The sequence below is a fragment of the Ptychodera flava genome, chromosome 5, assembly GCF_041260155.1.
Source record: "Ptychodera flava strain L36383 chromosome 5, AS_Pfla_20210202, whole genome shotgun sequence".
Classification (NCBI taxonomy): Eukaryota; Metazoa; Hemichordata; class Enteropneusta; family Ptychoderidae; genus Ptychodera; species Ptychodera flava.
The window spans coordinates 8,447,481-8,468,108 of NC_091932.1; the positions used below are offsets into that span (position 1 = coordinate 8,447,481).

Below are 20,628 nucleotides of genomic sequence, written 5' to 3' on the forward strand. Positions count from 1 at the left end.
ATTCATCACCAGATCATCTCTATCCGCATACACACACTTGAGATCTGTGCCTGATGTAATGGATATAGCAAGAAATTACATGACTGTGTACACACTCACCAAGAGGTCTCAAACTAGTTTGAATAAAGCACTGAAATCTTCTTTAAATTACAGACTTTGGTATAAGAGCTATCAAAAGGGATTACTCAGGATCTGTTACAGGGATGTTCTGCAATCCATCTAGCAATATCTAGCTATGTTCTATAACATTTTGGTGTCTTTGACTTACCTCTAGCATGTCCACCTCTACAGTCAGTGGATTTCCTGCCCTGGGTGGGTTTGGTGCCGAATAAACAAGTTCAATGTTGTTTCCCTTAACGAATACAAATTTAAATTGTTATAATATAATTGTGACTTAGGAGTCAGAAATTGTGTTCAGTACTGATTATTACATAATTAAAAGGCAATATTTTTGATGTGCTACACCTATTGTTCCACATAATGTACTTATCTAATTCACACTGTGCAATTGTTTGTTTTCCATTGGATTTGAAATCGTTTGAAACAATTTGCTCTACTTCTGATTAATTTCATCAGTAATACAAGTCTTTAAAAGTCAAGAAAATGATGATCAAAGTCAGTGAGTGTTCAAGGGTAGGAGAGGGATTCCAGTTTACAACTTACAGACAAGACAAGATCAGGTCTTCTTATTGGTGTTGTGGTTACATCTCCTCTCAAATTACTATAGGTTACTGTGTATTCAAGTACACCACCATAGGCTGTGAGCTGAAATTCAAGTACAACAGTATAGTTGCAAATTTACATTCAGAAAATATAATTTGTGTCTGGTAATCACCCACATCACTTTGAGAACTACCATACAGTACATTTCACCTCTTTTCCTGTCTGTGAAGTGTTCAACAAAAACCTCATCACAATGTTCCAAAATAGACTACTAGCAAACAACCTGTCACAATGAATGATTCGCAATATCATCTCATACAGAAAAGTTAACAGCATCAGTGTGTGGAGCTGCCTTTCAGTCATCCAAATACACTGGTAAACAGAGCATTTGTATTCAGCAGTCACTGGAACATACAATAACTGTCATAGTACTCTCATTCCAAAGTAGCTGCATGTAGTGGTAAAAAGGAAAGAAAAATATCACATGACTTTTGCCAACTTCAAAGGACCAGAAACTGTGCTACCCAATAGGCTGGAAGGGATCACACTTCAGGTTGTAGTGTATTTGTTATATGAATTCACCTTGTCACCAAGGTATTCAAAATGGTGCTACCCAGTACACAGTCTGCAAAGGGTCATATTTCAGGTTGCAGTTCATTTGCAATATGACTAACCTTATTACCAAGGTATTCAAACGTTGCCATCCAACAGATAGGCTGGAAAAGATCACATTTCAGGTTGTAGTTCATTTGTAATATGACTTACCTTGTTACCAAGGTATTCAAATGGTGCTACCCAGTAGATAGGCTGGAAGGGATCATCTCCTGAGCCATCCACATCAACACTCACAGTTTTCCGTGATTCTGTTACTCTTCCATTCCTAAAGTTGGTCACACCCCATCCCTCCATTACATTAACCTGAAAGATTCCATCAGTTAGATTTGTGGTCACTTTAAAATAAAGAGTGTGAGTGACAATCTACTAAAACTGTAAATCTACAATTTGGTTTGATATGACTGACATTAACCCTTTGACCACCATGGTTTGACCCAAACCAATTGTTACCAATGGTGAGAACTGACCTGGTTACAGGAAATCAGGATGAACGGATTAAAGTTTATTTGGAATATACCAGGGACAGATCTCTTCATGAACATAGACTTTAAAAACATTTTAATGAAGACTGATGGTATCTCAAATTTATACTGCAGAATTTTAAGTCTTGTTACTGGCATTACATTGGATATTCAATAAAAAATATTTTAATATCAATAATGTAATTAAAAATAACTTTCTCATAAGAAGGGGTGTAAGTAGCTTTAAAGGCAGATGGAAATTTTCAAAAGCAGTTGATTCATTACTGGATGGAGTAAAGTAAACAATCCACAGTGGAGGAGGGATGGTGTGTTTTAAGTACATATAGCAGTTTGAGAACACATGCTGAAAATCCTATTGTTTTGCCAGCTACAGGTTCTTCACTACATACACTGCTGAATAAGAATACACATTGAGTGATTCATAATTCTTTTTGCAATATATGCAGTCCATGATGTATTAACTGTCAGTGTGAGAATAAGTATATGAATCAACTTAAAATGTCATTTCACCTTGCTCCAAACTCTACGTGTAGTACTCTCACAATTTCTGGTTGCACCAAAACAGAAACAGTTTGTACAGCCTTGTGGATTCCTGGCTTCTAGGAAGAAAGTACCGTCCTTACATCTGTCACACCTACGACCCTCAACGTTCTCCTGTGAAGCAGACAGAATTTAAGAGTGTGACGTTACTGCACTACATATCATTGGACCGATAAGATAATCTTCTATAGAAAGAGGATTTATGACAAATATAATTAATTGATAAATGAGCAAGGAATTACTAACTTTACAAAGGCATCTGGATGAAGTCTGATCACAAATCTCATCGGTTGTTCCTGTCAAATCACAATCACATGGCACACACTGCGGGTAGTCAAAGAAGCCGGGTGAACACACATCACATTTACGACCAGCTACGTTATCCTTACAACTGTGAATAAAAGAAGGCAAAAGCTCATTCAGACATTATTCTAATATACCAGTGTCAGTAATCTTCAAGGAAGGTTGCTCAATGATACAACACGTATCATCTGACAAAGTCTCTATGTTAAATTTGAACTGACAAAAACAAAGAGAATGTGATGAAACCACATACACTCCTGTGTCAGAATATGTAATTGAAAAGAAGGAGAATGCAATTGAGGAGCCAGTATTTACATGTGTCGGATCAAAACATAACAGAGTTTATCTGAGTGAATACAGTTCTATAGACAAATGAATTGGTATGGAAATTGGACTTTAACTGTTGTCTAATTCATACTTACTCAGGGTTTCTCTCGACTGCGCAATTGCGCAAATTGCGCATTTCGAGCCATTTTCTGCCCTTTAAAAGTTACTGACTGCGCGAAATTGCGCACAAAACACAGCAAGCAAAGATATCCACATATTTTAGGGTGTTCCAAGCGCATAGTGTAGCGACCAGTGAATTTGCTGTTGTTTCTATTCAGAATATTCCCTCGGAAAAGACAAAATATAGCCTGTCATTCAGCTTTGGTGACGTGCATAACATGGAGTGTACGCATGGAAAAGAACAGCCAACGACGTATTTGCGCTTCAGTCTCCATGGATATTAGTGCAGTTTTTGATGTTCACGTTTTTAAAGTTTGAAAGCAGAAAAACAATCATCAATGATGAAACTATGGAAAATTCTAGATTTAGACGATCAATCTCGATCACAATAAAACACAATCGTTTGATTGGCACCCAGAAGGGTAGGCCTACTCCTGATATTTTCATACGGGGGTGTGCCGGCCATATTAAGTCGAAAACATCTACCCATGTATATTCCGAAAATATTGCCCACTGATAGGGATGTGCTTGACAAAGTTAGGGAATTTCACTTTTATTCTGTTGCACGTGACGGTTTTCCTGAAGCATGGGACATTTACTTTGTTATTGACCCATGCTTAGTGTTTTGGAGATAAAAATCGATCCACGTTTAGGGGATTTTTTCGTGAAAAAGTGATCCATTCGGGCTGAGCATATTTTCATGGATTTAAACCCAAAAATTAGGACCAAATCGTGTCCAAGGGGACAAGTACGTCAAGTTCTGAATCGGAAAACCTGTGTGTGACAAATCGACAGAAGATGGACAGCAGCCGAGCACATCACAAGCTGACAAACATCATGATGTCGATGTTAGCAAGGGTGCTGCATGAGACATAGACGACGCAACTGAACTTGGTGACGATCGTAATGATATCGGGAAAGCGCTTCCTAGGAAGGCAAATCAACATCAACAGTGACTGCCCCCTAAAATGTCAAATTTGCCCCCTAATTTTGATAAATGGGGCAGAAAGTGCCCCTTTCAATGAACATGCAGAGAAAACACTGCTTACTTGCACTGCCCGGTGACAAGATCACAATTTCCATTGCCTCGTCTTACACCACTTAGACTGCAGTCACATCTCTGAAATGGTATTTATGAAGTCAGGGTAATGAATTCTTTACAAAAGAAATTAGGAATACCCAGTGCAGTTTCATGCAATTTATATATTGGTAAACACAGAAGAATAATAATGCCACTTGATGCTACTTGTGCTGTACGACTACGTTACTTTGTGAAATGTTCAACACAAATAGAAAAATAATTTTTAACCCTTTCACCCCCAGTTCCCTGTATACAGGTCCAACTTTACCATAGAAAACAATGGATTTGGGACAAACCATGGTGGTGAAAGGGTTAAATTAATAAATAAAAATATGTAGGTCAAATAATTTGTCATGGCAATGTACTGTACTTCATACCTAGCAGCCAATTAATATGTTGCAATGTAAAAGGGTCATTATTGCCCACCTCACAGCCAATGAAAGGATCATATCCAAATGTCTGGGGTAGACATTGATCACATTGTGGACCTCCAACATTGGGTGGGCAAATACATTCTCCAGTTTGCTCCTCACAGATACCAGTCACACAATTACAGGCTATATGGTAAATATAATACATACGATTTCAGTATTTTTGCTTAGTATCCTGAAATTGATAGGATTACAGCCAATAAAGTGATCAAAAGAACACTAATGAAATGTTATGGTACAATATTGTGCACTGATTGGGTATTAAAACTGCAGAATGGTATGGTGTAAATTCATATAGAGCTTTATGATTTTCCATCGTACATGGCGCATTGCATTAGGTGTAATTTATAAATGAAATTTCAGAAAAAACCTACGTTAAACTGTAGTAACTTTGTTTGCCTTGACTAATCTCTCCTTTTTTCAGTATGAATTCAACCCAAACTCATTTTAATTTTAAATACTCATAGTTAATTTGAATTATTTGTTGTGATAATAAAATTATTGCAAAGATACTTTCTTGACAAGTAATGGCCTCCAAGACTGAAGGACAATGAGTAACAATATGATGTATAACAATTCAACATTATCCTAGGTGATGGTATGTTTGTAAATGTAAAAAATAGGCCTCCCTAGGATAGTAAGATAACGACCAAAAGGACTGTGCCTAGTTTTCTACTGGTGATCCCTGATACTCACGTTGGCAGTCAGGGAAGCCATAGTATCCTGTTTTACATCTGTCACACTTTCTACCAATGATATTTGGTTTACATGCACACTGTCCACCAAACTCCTCACAAGAGAAGCTAGTTGACCCAGTAAAGCTACATTCACAAGGCATAGCTCCGTTGTTGTAGTCTGAAGTCAGTGAGAACACACCATCACGACAGAAACCAGATGAATCAGGACTGTGAAAAGAAATCATTACACGTCGTAGCATTGCACATTACTTGTAAATACAACGACGACTTATTAATATGTAAAATACATGAGTGATGTTTGATTGACACCTGGTAGAATTTTCACAGAAAATATTTGTACTTTCTGAAATTATTCTCAAGCAATATCACATTTTATAATGTATTAAATACTCTAGTATTGCACAAACATTATTTACACATGATCACACTTGGAAAGATATGGTAATGATGTGGAATGCGTCAAGTACAGTATCTTGCATTCACAAATTTAGATAATGCCAGCAAAGTATCTCTCAAGAATGGATACAATTTAAAAACTGTAAGCTGCAACCTCAGCCTCTCAGAGACACACTATTTGAAAAAAATGGTAATGTAACATATGAAAATTATTACATGCATGTGTATTTATATGAATGATATCTCTGGAATGGAAATCATCGAAAGACTATCTTGAAGAATTTGAAAGATGTAAGCATTATTCTGACCTGATATAGAAGCCATCTTTTCCACAGTCCTTGATAAACTCTCCGGCACGATCTATTGGTTGGGGAGTGAGGACATCTGGTGTATAGGCACTTACAGGGATAGCCATGACATAATCCTGGAAGAAAAAAATTCAGTAAAACATCACAAGCACAGACAATCAACCTTTCATTTCTTGGAGCTTCAGTTTAAAATGGTGGAAGACCTGTTATTCACCTTTGGATGTCCTACTGAGCAAGATAAAATAGTTTTACAAATTGACAAGCAGTTAGTGAATAAATTGATACTTGAGACTATGAATTTGGAGTAAAATACTTTTCTCACAAGATATGTCTGCTTCAATGAAATTGCACACTGATATGACAGATTCTGGTGGCATTTTGTTGTCATCCGTAGCATTCAGAAGGCCAATTGATGAGGGCAAAAATTCCCTCACCAGCTCAGAGTTTCCATGAACTTTTGCCCTCACAACTATACTATTAAAGAAGATACAAGAGATGTGCTTTTATGGAAATCTGTCATTGGAGTTGAGTTGTTGAATGGTCCAAAGTAATGAACATTGACAAAATCCTTTCCTGTTTGCCCACTTAGATTAATTATGGTAAATACAGCTGATGGATAGTCCACCACCACTTACCAACCACAGACTTTTATCATCTGGTATGTTGATGACAACATCTCTTGAGAGAGGTCCAATATCAAAGACCTGGCTGCCATCACTGGCTGTAACCACTGACCGACAACCAGACACATGAGGACAGTACTCAGCCTTGAATGTACCTGTAAGAATGAAGTTCATTGGTCACATGTTGCCACTCATGTCAAAGACAAGATTACTCTCACAAGCACTGAGTACTGATCCAATGTCACATACATGGAGTACACCTAAGACGCAAAATGTCCCTCTAAAGAAGAAAGCAGTGTGTTTGTTGTTTAATAGATCATGAGTCTATGAATACAATAAGTAATTTGAGTCATAGATCACATTCACAATGATATTGATGAAAAAAACATTTTACAATAAGTCACTGAAGACGCTGATTATATTTTACTTGGTTCACACAGCAGACAATAAGATTAAATATTCCATAAAATCAGCACACCAAAAATTAATTGAGAAGGAAAAATTCATTGAGTTGCAATTATTTTGTCCAAAAAATTTTAGAAATTCAAATTCATGTTTAAATCTCAAACAATCAATAATATTTCATATTCCTTTTGCAAAATCAAGCAAGAATCATTATAAATGTAGCCATGAGTTGACCGACACTCACAGATCATACAAATATCATCTAAGAAAAACTGCTCACCACTATAGCTTGGTGTTCCTCTGACAACAAACTCTGCATCGTATGAAACTGTTTCAGGTTGATAATAGTGAACAACAAAGACATAGGGACCACCATCATCTGGAAGTATGTCACGCATTTCAACTGATGTCTGCAAAATAAATTTCAAAATAAGTTTTACCCACATGTTAAATTTTAAGGAGCAAAGGAGTGTGCTGAAGGTTAGCATTTGCTACAAATGTTGCACTGCCACAAAGCAAAATTAAACATTTGAAATGGCACAAACGGCTGTTGATATTCTACAAGATTGTAAGTGCCACAAGCTTTTCAAACACAGTAGCAGTAGGACTAGTATGAAAGTATTTTCTTTTTGCTAAGATATTAGACAATTCTCTCTGTCTAAAGTAGTTTTTATCAGCAAGTGACAAAAAAAAATGAATGGTGATTCATTTCTGTCAACAGTTTAAGATTTGTATATATTTTGAAGGAGAAGTATAATGGAACAGTCTGGCTGTGCAATATTATCCTGACTTCATATTGATGTTTTCTTACCACTCCTCCTGAGCCATCTAGTGTATACAGTGCAGTGTTTGGATCATCAACATTGGGTGTGATGTCTTCTCCTAGTATTCCACGTCCGGAAGACTGTGATGGACGGTACGCGTTACTTTCTACTTCCCACTTCTTTGCACCTGGTGGCGTCAAGTATGGTGTACCAACACATCTGTGATAGGTGAAAACATGAAATATAATACCAATGACATAATGAGTGAATGACAATTTGATGAACTGATAAAAACTGAAAACACGTAATAAACAAAGTAAAAATTTGTGACAACATTGTCTTGCATCAATATCACACTCAAAATAAGTTCAATATGAACAATATGATTTAATTAAAAAAATAATTTGATGAAACGTGGAGTTGTTTCTATTTATTGCAAACCTACAACTGCTAACAGGCAGCGTTCATCTACTTTTTACCTTTCTCATTATCAGGGAACATGAAAATTACTGTCAGTGCATTAATTTCACTTCAATTTCATTTCATTTCACTATTTCTAGAGGTTTTGGATTTATAATCATCAATTGGATGGTAAAACAAAAGAATATACCATCATTTGAACTGTCATCAGCACTTACAGGGATGTAGAAAGTTTGCTTACAGGTGGAAAAAACAAAAGTAGAGGCATTACAAGTAGTATACCGGTATCGTGCACATAAAGTGCCATGTGCAAAATATCCTGATTCTTTACTAAAGCAATTTTCACAGCCTGCAAATTTTAGCTGACAGCGTATTGTTTTTGCTAGCTGCCAGCTATTTTATACATCCATGACTTAATTAAGATTTGACTATTATCAGCAACTGCAAAATTCAATCCCTGAGTATGATTGATATTTTTACTGCAGTTATGCCATAGATGTCACAAACATGGCATCAACAGATCTGCATCATTCACATGAGTTCTGTATTGTTTGATATGCCATGCATTCCATGCCCAATGGTAATCTCAGTATGGATGGTAATTTCCTGACATCATCAAAAGTTACTTAATATCACTCATGGTTTTGAGCTAGAGTTAAACAGTATTTTGCAGAAGTAGAGGGCAAAAGTAAACTTGCCAACAAAATCATGAAGGTTTGACAAAAAGACAGTCATCTTCACTTACTCATCACTTGGTTTTTTGTGAGTACATTCAAATGCTGGTGTCACATAGTCCATGTCAAAATCTCCAATTGGAATAATGGATACATAGTCCTGTAACAAATAATATGTAATTCCGATTTAGAGAAATAATAGTACAATGTTTAGAAAGTTTACCATTTCTAATCTAAGGGGAAAATAGCTGAAAAATGTTAAAGCTGCAAACGCATTGTGTGCATACTTTTTGTATCAAAAGTTACATTTTTGGATTTATTTCATTTAATGATTATAATAGATGTACAATTGACATACAGGATTCATCGGGCCTGATTTCCCTTCCGAAAAACATATCGGTTACCTTAGGGACCCCTCCAATGGCTTTGTAAAGCAACAGGACCCCTTTGATTGTGCTGATTTGTAAAATGATTTGGTTTAGACCAAGCATACTTTAGTCTTGCCAGACAAATTCACAAGTCCTCTTAGCATTGTGTGGCAGTCATATTGTACACGGGTGTCTGTGCACATCACCATAATCATCATAAAATGTCTTTATCACCAGAATGGCAAATTCAGCGTTCTGAAGCAAATATTTGGTGGTCTTCAAAATTATAGTGATTGCAGTTTGTCAGCCCTGATGTGTAGTGGCCTAGATATCAATAGTTTTTGATTTGACGATGTCAAACTTACAATTGCCAAGTCAAATGGCCGTCCCTCTTGTACAATGTCAATGTTCACCACATTGTGTGACAAATCAAACTCTGCTACTCTACTGTCCCCATCCAGTACAACTGTACGACATCTGCAATATAGAAAAGATTAAATGTGCAAACAAAAAATAAATGTATAACCTAGTCACCCCAAAGTCCTTGTAAAAAGGTCTACACTCACCATTGATAGCAATGGATTAGGGCCAAACCAATTGGTGGCCAAAGGGTTAATAGTACATTTGATTCAGATCTGCATCATAATAATCTTGTGGTATTTCAGTAAATTTATGAGACAATGCAAAACTTCTGGTTATGTTGTATCTTCACAGAAATGGCAATATGCACATCACATCTGACTTTATCTTTACAATGTATTATAAGCAGAAATTTTACCCTCAAAATGTATACTCAACAAACGCAACAAACGTCACCATACAAATGGTATGGTTAGGGATTTGAAGAAACATAAAATCATGCTGCTTGCTGCATTCTGTCAAAGTATATCTTGAATATTTTGCAGAATTTTTCCAGCATGACATCCCAGCTTCTACTACAACAGGGATTTCTCGGAGACGGCAAACTGTTGAAATAATTGAGTGATACAGAACATCATGGCAACTCCTCATTGGATCTCTATCTAAATTGGATTGACATGCAGTACAGATAACTTGCCAAATAAACTGTTGCATATTACATTGAAAACCAAGACTTACAGGTTTGTACATTCTGGAATGGCTGCAACACCATTCTGTCTATCATTGCCATTCCCTTGCACAGACACACTGAGAAGACTAGTGTCTCTGTCACTGCCACCATAGTACTGGATCACTACGGCATACTTTCCAGGTCTAGGTACCGGCAAAGATACCAGCAATGATGGCTGAAAAGGAATTAATTCTCTGCATAGAATTATTTTGTGAAAATGAAGTTGAAAAGTACCCAGTGATTCATGCATTTTAAGACCAACAGCTAATAAATCAGTGTAACTCTTTGACATCAACAGATGATAATTCTTGTTGACGTACAGAGGAATATTTCTTTAGTATGGAAGAAAAATCAAGAACTGGTGAATCAGGGCATTGTAGGATACAAGGGCTTTGTCATGTGCGCTACATCACAGGCTGGATGTGGTAATAAAGAAAAGCATGCCTATATCACTACATTATGTATTGACGTGATTTTACTGTTTTTGGTTATGGATTAAAAATTGTATTACGAGCACAGATTGGTGAGATAGCACATAGAAAACAGTCAGATATCCTTCACTACTAAAAACCTAGCACAGATAAATTGAATGACACTGAGTTACCAACAAACTGTAAATACAAAAGACCTCACAGCACATACCTGGTTCCTATCTAGCTTAGCCATTCCATCTGTACCTAAATCATGCAGTATGGTTCTGTCTCTGACTGTGTTTGTAGGAGTACTACGTCCATTCTGATCATAGAAGCCTTGTTCTCCTTCCGCAACAGGGTAAAGTGTCAGCCTGGGGTGTGTGTACTTATTGCACCTGAAACATCATGTAGTTTTTCAAATCACCACCTGTGGTATAACTTGAGTTTATATAAATCAGCTCATCTACCACTTTTGATGTTTTGTCTCACATTTTGGTTGTCTCTAAAATGAAGTTTCTTTCCTACCCAAAACCAATAATACAATGCCCAGAGTTCAAAAAGTCTGCACAGTCTTAGTGTGTGTACCGTACAATGTTATTTTTGAAGTCTAAAATTTAGTCCAGGCTGGAATCCATCTTTTTCAGATAGTTAAAACATTTGCATCATCCTTGAACAAATTACTTAACTTGAAATTAGTTACAACAATCATAATTGACACATGACGTGTTTTAGAGGCAGAATACACTGGACAATATTTGACTTACGCTTCTTGATAAGTGCCAGCTACACATGCATCAGTAACTCTCTCCTGCAGCAGAGGAGCCTCATAGTATGCAGATGGCAATAGAACAAAGTAGTCCTGAAAATTCAATGAAACAAAAACAAATGTCAAATATTACTATACAGTTTGGTTTAGATTTTTTTTTACTTTTTAATGGGATTAACAACAGCCATTATGCTTTACTTTCATTTCAAATTACTGTAGTTACAAATTCTATATGCTCCAAGGCAGATGTAACAAGTGATAGACAGATCATGCACTGATGAATCAAAGCTCTGATGAATATTCTATTCTGTATACAATCAGGTACTAAGCCAATTTTAACTTGAATTGGATATCGTTTACAATAGCTGACAGTACTATGCAGTGCATATCACAAATAAAGCTTTATTTCATGGCAAACATTTAATGAGCTTTTACAGAGATATCTTATTGTATAAGGAATATAAAATCTGTTGTAATATAAAACACACAGTGCTGTTACAGGTACAGTCATCAGCATGTTTTTGTCTATGCCAAGGATGACTTACTTCCAACAGGAGCATTTCCTTTATTTGTCTTTGGTCTTTCTTGTTAGTGGTATGTTTAGATTTTCAGACTGTGAAACAATCTAAATTTTCTCACAGATCCTCATCTGCTACGCAGTTCCCAATCTCTGCTCCACACTGATGGACCCTCAACAGTCTGTATGAGCAAGGGCTGCAAGTATTGTTTAGGGACACAACTGGCTATGCTACACTAGCTTCCTAAACTGAGTCACTGTAAGCTCAATTTGGTTGGTGTAGATTGATGGCAAGAGCCACATAGTTATGTCATGAGTAAATCTGACAAAGTCTAGGAACAACTCTGTGTGTTGGTATCTCCCATGTTCAACAAAACAGACAACAGTATCAAACTGTATATGTGTGCCCTGAATGGGCTGGCTAGACACTGTACACTGAAGTACATACCAGCAGGATGTTTTCCGGGGCCTGTAGAGAAACAATCCATCTACCAGGATCCATGACAAATGGCATGATGATGTTATTCCCGGAAACTGTCACATGTTGTGGATCTCTTCCTGGATTGTACACAACAGCACTGCTTTGTTCACCAGCTGTTCCAAAAAAAGAGAGACTTCTTCAATAATTGCCTTATCTTTCAAATTGCAAAAAGTTTAAGTTTTTTCTTTCTATAATGAATAGGTTATAGACTACTGAACTCTGTAACTGTGCTGGAACTGTCGTCTATCTAACCTATGGACTGCACCTGTGGTTAGATTGTGCTAGAACTGCTGTCTATCTAGTCTCGCTTCCAGACCTCGTTGCTTCGCCAGTGCAAAGTGCGCCGCTGGCGGTAGGAACATGAAGTAATTTTTCCATGCTGGGCGACGGGGTCTGGAGACTACTGACTTCCGCATTCCAAGATATTTATACCCACTAATCACATGGCTCAATCGACAACCGCGACAACAGGCAAACTTTCATGCATATTCAATAGAAGGAGGGGCTTGTAAAAATATCTACCAACAACTATGAGAACTTCTGTGACTGACAACGTCAATAAGCTCGTCACAAGTTACTACGCAATGATATGACATACATAAAAGGATTCCTCGGATTCCCCAAACGACGCACTGGGCATTCACAGTACGCAGATGTGCGTAAATTCAACTGGCGAAAATGGGGCTGACAGCCGAACTTAGGAAGGCATTCAATTGTGGCAAAGAAAAATTAGCCATAGAATGCCTGAAAGACGAGCAAATCGAATACACAAGTGGATGCACCACAGTGACTTCTCACACGATCGTGATTCTCTTCGTATGCTAAACGTTTTGACCCTCTGAAACTATTTTGTTCACGAAGTGGAGATGTAATGCCACGCTTCACATGCTCTCCGTATAATTTCACGGGAGTTTTCAGCATGGTCACTGTCTACAGAGTACATTTGCCCCGCACATTTGCGACGAGCTCAATGTTGACTATCGCATATTGAAAACACATGCATTTGTCTTGGTTTTTCGGAATGAATATTCAAGTAGGTTAAGGGTTATATTTAATTTGGTGCTCCGCCTGTCCTGATGCATCATTACAGTGGAATGCAGTGGTAGTCACCAGACCCTCGTTGCTTCGTGACTCGGCGCTCCGCGACTCGCCATGTCCTACCGTCAGCGGCGCACTTTGCTGTGGCGAAGCGACGAGGTCTGGTAAGCGAGACTACCATCTATCTTACACATAGACTGCACTTGTGGTGAGACTGTTCTACAACTGTCCCTTATCTTACCTATAGACTGGACTTGTGGTGATACTGTGATATAGCCAGTCACAGCTTCTCTGTTCAGACTGTTGTAACGGATCACAATTCGATAAAGACTTGCATCAGTAATTTCAACAGGTACAAGAACTTCTGGCTGCAACAGAAATGAGTATCACATTGATATTATTTTCATACTGAAAGCCGCCTGCACTAACAGTATATAAACCAAGGTTAATTGACATCAAAAGATCTTCCCTTTTGTTGCTTTTTATTTAGCACTGCCTCAAAACTGAAAGACATAAACTTTTGCTCAAACTTTCCCATGGGAAAGTTTCAATATTTGCTTTCAAAATCAACAATAAAAAAGTCAGGAGTCACTGTGCAAATTTTAGAATCAGAAAAACAAATTAAAAACATTTGAAATTCAAAAAGGCCACCATCCATGTGGTGACCCTATGGAAAAATAGCGTCAATGACACTGTAGCTCCCATCCTGGACTATTTGGTGTTTGTTCTCTGGTCAGATATTTGAACATGTGTGAAAGGGATAAAGTGCATGAAGTGAAAATACTTAAATGAAATGTACTGGAGACAGTGAAATATGTTTAATGTAATTATTCAGAATATAAAATGGAAAAAATACAGAATTAGATATATCGAATACTGTGATACAACCATTAACTCAACAAGTCATTTACAATGACATAGTCCCCACTTGTAATAGGAGTATTAGTCTTGATGGGGCAGGAAAATGTGGTCATTAAGAAGTATCACTGGAGTGTATATGTTGAGATCTATGGGCACATAGGTCTATGTCGTTGTTCCCAATTTGAAACACATGAGGCATGTCTAAGTTATGGTTCTAAATCGGGAAAAAAGATCAGACCTCTAGCAGTATTGGCCAGCCAAGAAATACATATGCGCATTATAAATGAGGTACAAGATGTGACATCTTAAGGTCTAATATCCTATCAAAATTGGAGGGTATAGAACTTGTGGTTACTGAATATGCATATATATGTATAATCAAAGGTCAAAGGTCATCGAGGTCACATGAAATTTGAAAAAAAAAATTATATTGCTAATTAATCCCTATATGCCAAAAAATCAGATCTCTAGCTCTATTCGCTTGCCCAGAATTAGATGTGTACATAATTAATGAGGTAAAGCGTGTGTTGTCATAAGGTCTCCCATCCTACTAAATACAAAGGACATAGCACTTGTGGTTACTTATTTATTGACATAAACATATATTTTAGGTAAAAGGTCATCGAGGTCACATGACATTTGGTCAAAAAATTTCTCTCCTATAGTTATCCCTATATACCAAAAATCAGACATCCAGCTCTATTGGCTTGCTCAGAATGAGATATGCGCATAATTATTGAGGTACAGTATGTGGCGTCATAAGGTGTCCATCATACCAACATGAAGAGTGTAGCACTTGTAGTTACCGAGTTATGGAAAAATATGTATATTTGAGGTCAAAGGTCACCAAGGTCACGTGACATTTGTCAAAAAAAATTGTTTAGCTAAGTTATCCCTATATACCAAAATCAGACCTCTAGCTCTATTGGCTAGCTCAAAATTAGATATGTGCATAATTAATGAGGTACAATATGTGGCGTCATAAGCTGTCCCATCATACCATACATGAAGGGTGTAGCACTTGTGGTTACTGAGTTATGACAAATATGTATATTTGAGGTCAAAGGTCACCGAGGTCACATGACATTTTGTCAAAAAAATTGTATTGCTAAGTTATCCCTATATACCAAAAATCAGACCTCTAGCTCTATTGGCTCGCTCAAAATTAGATATGTGCATAATTAATGAGGTACAATATGTGGCGTCATAAGGTGTCCCATCATACCATACATGAAGGCTGTAGCACTTGTGGTTACTGAGTTATGGACAAATATGTATATTCGAGGTCAAAGGTCACCGAGGTCACGTGACATTTTGTCAAAAAAATTGTTTTGCTAAGTTATCCCTATATACCAAAATCAGACCTCTAGCTCTATTGGCTCGCTCAAAATTAGATATGTGCATAATTAATGAGGTACAATATGTGGCGTCATAAGGTGTCCCATCATACCATACATGAAGGCTGTAGCACTTGTGGTTACTGAGTTATGGACAAATATGTATATTCGAGGTCAAAGGTCACCGAGGTCACGTGACATTTGTCAAAAAAATTGTTTTGCTAAGTTATCCCTATATACCAAAAATCAGACCTCTAGCTCTATTGGCTCGCTCAAAATTAGATATGTGCATAATTAATGAGGTACAATATGTGGCGTCATAAGCTGTCCCATCATACTATATATGAAGGGTGGTAGCACTTGTGGTTACTGAGTTATGGACAAATATGTATATTTGAGATCAAAGGTCATCAAGGTCACATGACATTTTGTCAAAATATCCGAGATATTGCGTGAACGGATGGACTCACGGATGGACGAACAGACAGACATGACCCAATCTATAAGCTCACTGGACTTCATCCGTGGGGACTAAAAATTGTGTCACTGCATCCTTTTTGCAATATGAATACGATGAGAAACTAAATTTTTATTTTTCGTGGCCTTATACATGGGAGTCTATGGAGATCTGCCTTATACATGGGAGTCTATGGACGTGTAAACTAAAAATATGCAAATTTCACCACGATTTGCCCAAATTTGGGAAAGGTCACTCCTATGCACTTCCATATCAGTTTCAAATCAATCGGACTTGTGGTTTCAGAGCAGATTTTTTGACCAAAAATGGGGAGAAAATTACAAAAAAATTCATGAAAAATAGCAAGTCCAAGATACTGACCCAAGATGTGCACAATCATTTCATGTCAGCCCAAAGTACTTACATGCTAATTTTTCATGTAATCTGCTCAGTGGTTATTGAGTTTTTTCAATTTTGACTGTTTTTACATTTTTTCACTTAATTTGCATATTTTTGGCAATGACAACTTCATTTGAACAAAATCTCATCTACAGCCCATCATCCATGTACACACCAAATATCAAGATGAAATGTACAGCGGTTTTGGAGTTTTTGATGTTGACGGACAGACATACAGACATACAGACATACAGACATACAGACATACAGACATACATACATACAGACATTTTCCTAGCCTATAAGAATAGCTTCCATTGCCATATATACATATGGCTATGGGAGCTAAAAAACCTCAATTTTTGATTATCATAAAAATAAGGCTGTGAAAATGTTATTTACTCCCAGAGCTTCAAAATGAATCTACACAAGGGGTAGATCAGTTGTATACTGCAAAAATTGAGTCTGAGTATCTGTCCCAGATGTACATTATACCTTGAAAAATATTTCTCTTTCAGTGACCTATTTACTTCATACATACCTGAAGAGCAGACATGATAGCATATCCCCTCCATGAATAGCCAGGGAAATCTATCTCACTGAAACCAAATCGTACTGGTTTGTTTCTTGGTCCATATCCATCTTCTACTTCATACTTCACATGGTACAGATCAGGAAAGAAATGCACATCAAGAGGTCTGCAACAGAACAGATTATCCTGAGTAATTTACAGACAAATAGTCATGAAAAGCTACGACACAGTTATTCAATTTACTGATCATGCTTCAGACCATTGATAGATATCATTTCAAATGTAGTTACCCTGCCACTATAATGTTCTGATCTATGCATATTGCTTGGTATTCTCTTCCTAAGACTTGAATGAATGGAACTTGAAGTTTCATGGTCACTAGGGGTGAGCAATTCCATTTTACATTTAGCAGTCCCTAGGACAGTATGAAGGTGTGGCACTGAATGGTCTTGCAGGCTACACTGGTAGTCCTTAACCCTTTGAGCGCTGCAATTTTTCCCACCCAAATTATTGTGTGCAACATTTTACCAATTTTGTGAATTTTTCTGTAATTTTTTTGACAATTTTAGATCAAATGATCATCACATTTTATTGGCTTCAAATTTTTATCAAAATTTTAGCAAAATTTGGAAAAAAAGTTGACCGGAGTATATTTTGATATAGGCGACAAAAATTGACTTTGGCGCTCAAAGGGTTAATACCTGTCCATCTTATAATCATATAAATCAATGCTTTCCACGCATCTGTCTCAAAAGTAGAATGATGCATTGACAATGTCAGTGACAATGTCTTCTGCTCTCCATACAAAGGATTGAACTTTTAAACTTACGAATCACATCTTCTTCCATTAATCCTTGGTTTGCAAACACACTGACCGGTTGTCTTGTCACAGATGTGATTGCTAGCACCACCCACGTCACAACCACAAGCTGTGGATAAGAATAAAGTTTACTTTGCCCATTACGTTATCAGTGTAAAGTTGATATAGTGACACAGTATGATTACAACGAACTGATGTTATTTGTTGTAACAAAGTTTACATTCCCTTTTTCTGCTTTCAAAATAATATCAATGATACATCAATTGTGGCATTGCCAGTGTTTTCAGAGTGCTATTCAAGCTTTTGAATATTGAAGCTTTCTAAGGACAAATTCAAACATTTATGAAACCATCCGAGAAGTAGTGAATTTTTTTCTGTGATTACATTTATTTCATTATTCCTGATTCTTTTTAATATAAAACAAATATCTGTTTGAGTTAATAAGATAGGTAAAATACCACAGTGGACACCCAGCTAAGTGAACATCTTTGTTACCTCTAAACCAAGCTTTACAGCACACCAGACTAATCAAAACGATGCAAACCATCGGGTTGTACAAGTGATATGAGTTCAAAGCAGTTAATGAGCTGGTAAACTTCTTTAACCCTTTCAGGCCTAACATAAGCCCTTATATATTGGGGTAGGTTTTGTAAGTGACCAGAAATTTAGGCCTGAAAGGGATAACGTATTTGAAACGAGAAAAAAAACCATGAAAGTTTCAATGCCTAGTTTGAATTCTTTGACTTACCTTCACAGCCAAATACATTGTTTTCTTGCAGATTAAATGCACCATCAGCACACTCATCACATGTTCTGCCATCTACCTGTTCCTTACACATACACTGTCCACTTTTCTGTAAATGGAAAAAATACGCAACATCTAATTGAAACTAAAACATGTATACAGTAGTAGTAAATATGTATGAAAGTAACAATAGACTACCTGCTGCTGAAAACACACTTTGTGAAAACTTTTGATATACAAAGAAAACTTCAAGAATAAAAACAAAAGCTGGTTAGAATACTGAACACTGAGGGCGCTAACTCCACACTGCTCAGTTGGCACATTCCAGTGTATGTTGGAATGGCAAACAGGAGAAGTAAATTGACAGACAGTTACTTACACCTTCACAGACTCCAACTCCAGCAACAGTACCAGGACGATGGCATGAACACTCTTCACAACCTGCTGGGTTACTGATTTGTAGATTCCAGTACAGAGGTTCACAGGTGTCACATGTCCTACCAGTCACTTTCTCTTTACATCTACACAAACCCTGTACGTTGAATGAAAGTGGAATGGTCAACATGTTCTTGCTTTTGTGACAATGTTTACTTTAAACCAAAATGAATATGAGAAAACTTCCCTTGAATATCAGCCATCTTTTTAGTAGCCTATGATTGACTCTGAGTTTAGATTCTGGTATATAAACCATAATACACTGGTATGCATACACATCAACTGGTACAGAAAGTCACAAGTACTATTCTTTGACTGTGGTAAAGCAATCACTGTTGACAGGGTTTCACTTAGTATTGAAGCAACCAGGTTAGGGAACAGCAAAAGTAGCCACATTCCTCTTGTCCATGTTCCATGCTACAGCAAAAACACTGACTGTCATCTTGCGTTAATAAAGAAACAATATCATTTCTTATTATTTGCAATTTCACGTATCAATAAATGACTTGACGGCAGTTCTACAGAGAAGGATGTTTGTGTAGTAAAGATAAGAAGTCTAAACGCATTGCAATAAGAATTCATACTTTGCAGTCAGAAAAATAAAATTTTCCACTGAAGGTAAATTACCTGTGTAGCAGCACCACACCCTCCAAGTGGTTCACCTGGTACAGCGATGACTCCAGCAGGGTCACATTTACACTCTATAAGGCATTAAAATTCAACCGAGTAGTATTTTTAAAGGCACAACTTTTCAATCAAGATATACAGCTGACTAAACTTTTCACTAAACACAAGAGACTAACAAAGACTTTCTGATTTGCTGTTTGAAATAAAAACTTTTCTTTTGTCATCAAAGTACAGAGGCAGTGTGTTTGTATCCTGTCAGAAGTAAATGTAAATTGTAGCTGTATGTATACGTATGCTAACATCTGTATTGTTGTGAAACTTTTTTGCTGACATATTTAAACTTCTCAAGAATGACGCATTTCATCGCTTAAAATAATAATATTGATAAAAATGTTCAACACCTATCCGCAATTACATTCAGCATTTGTCTGCATCCGTACTGACCTTCACAAGCAGGAAAGTTATAGAATCCTTCAGCACACTCATTGCACTTTGGTCCATGAAAGTTACTACGGCAATTACACTCTCCTGTCAGCTGGTCACAGCCAATAGTAAGAGAACCTTGCCTGTCACAATTACAAGCTGCAAGAATATGGGATACAGATTGATAAATTATAACAAACAAGGAAAGTATTTTTTACCATTTGTGGAGGTATACATTTCATTTGGCGAGGATTTGACCAAAGACATGATATACAATAGTTATATAGTTATACCAGTAGATAAAAAAACAGAGGGATATACAGACATAGCATCACCCAGGACTGTGATCACAGGTGTTGACAGTGATGGTATGGATAACTTTTAAAGAGACCATGAGATAAATGTGATGTGATACAGTATTGGAAGAAAAGTGAATGAGAACAGCAGAGTTCTGAAAAGACTGCTGATA

General features: G+C 36.9%; 1 protein-coding gene across 1 annotated transcript in view; it reads right to left on the reverse strand.

Annotated features, from left to right (window-relative positions):
• Positions 1-20,628, reverse strand: part of LOC139132922 (laminin subunit alpha-like) — a 121,699-nt gene that overhangs the window by 56,220 nt on the left and 44,851 nt on the right. Inside the window, exons 12-36 of the mRNA XM_070699276.1 lie at positions 20,181-20,318; positions 19,737-19,810; positions 19,054-19,206; positions 18,678-18,783; positions 17,939-18,038; positions 17,119-17,275; positions 13,765-13,891; positions 12,453-12,598; positions 11,486-11,580; positions 10,951-11,116; positions 10,317-10,483; positions 9,584-9,695; positions 8,922-9,010; positions 7,804-7,975; positions 7,273-7,402; positions 6,600-6,742; positions 5,965-6,080; positions 5,259-5,467; positions 4,558-4,688; positions 4,100-4,170; positions 2,547-2,691; positions 2,271-2,414; positions 1,429-1,581; positions 664-765; positions 269-352 (exon numbers count right to left, since the gene is read on the reverse strand). Coding sequence (XP_070555377.1) covers positions 269-352; positions 664-765; positions 1,429-1,581; positions 2,271-2,414; positions 2,547-2,691; positions 4,100-4,170; positions 4,558-4,688; positions 5,259-5,467; positions 5,965-6,080; positions 6,600-6,742; positions 7,273-7,402; positions 7,804-7,975; positions 8,922-9,010; positions 9,584-9,695; positions 10,317-10,483; positions 10,951-11,116; positions 11,486-11,580; positions 12,453-12,598; positions 13,765-13,891; positions 17,119-17,275; positions 17,939-18,038; positions 18,678-18,783; positions 19,054-19,206; positions 19,737-19,810; positions 20,181-20,318 — 3,230 coding nt within the window. The remainder of the gene's footprint in view (positions 1-268; positions 353-663; positions 766-1,428; positions 1,582-2,270; positions 2,415-2,546; positions 2,692-4,099; positions 4,171-4,557; positions 4,689-5,258; positions 5,468-5,964; positions 6,081-6,599; positions 6,743-7,272; positions 7,403-7,803; positions 7,976-8,921; positions 9,011-9,583; positions 9,696-10,316; positions 10,484-10,950; positions 11,117-11,485; positions 11,581-12,452; positions 12,599-13,764; positions 13,892-17,118; positions 17,276-17,938; positions 18,039-18,677; positions 18,784-19,053; positions 19,207-19,736; positions 19,811-20,180; positions 20,319-20,628) is intronic.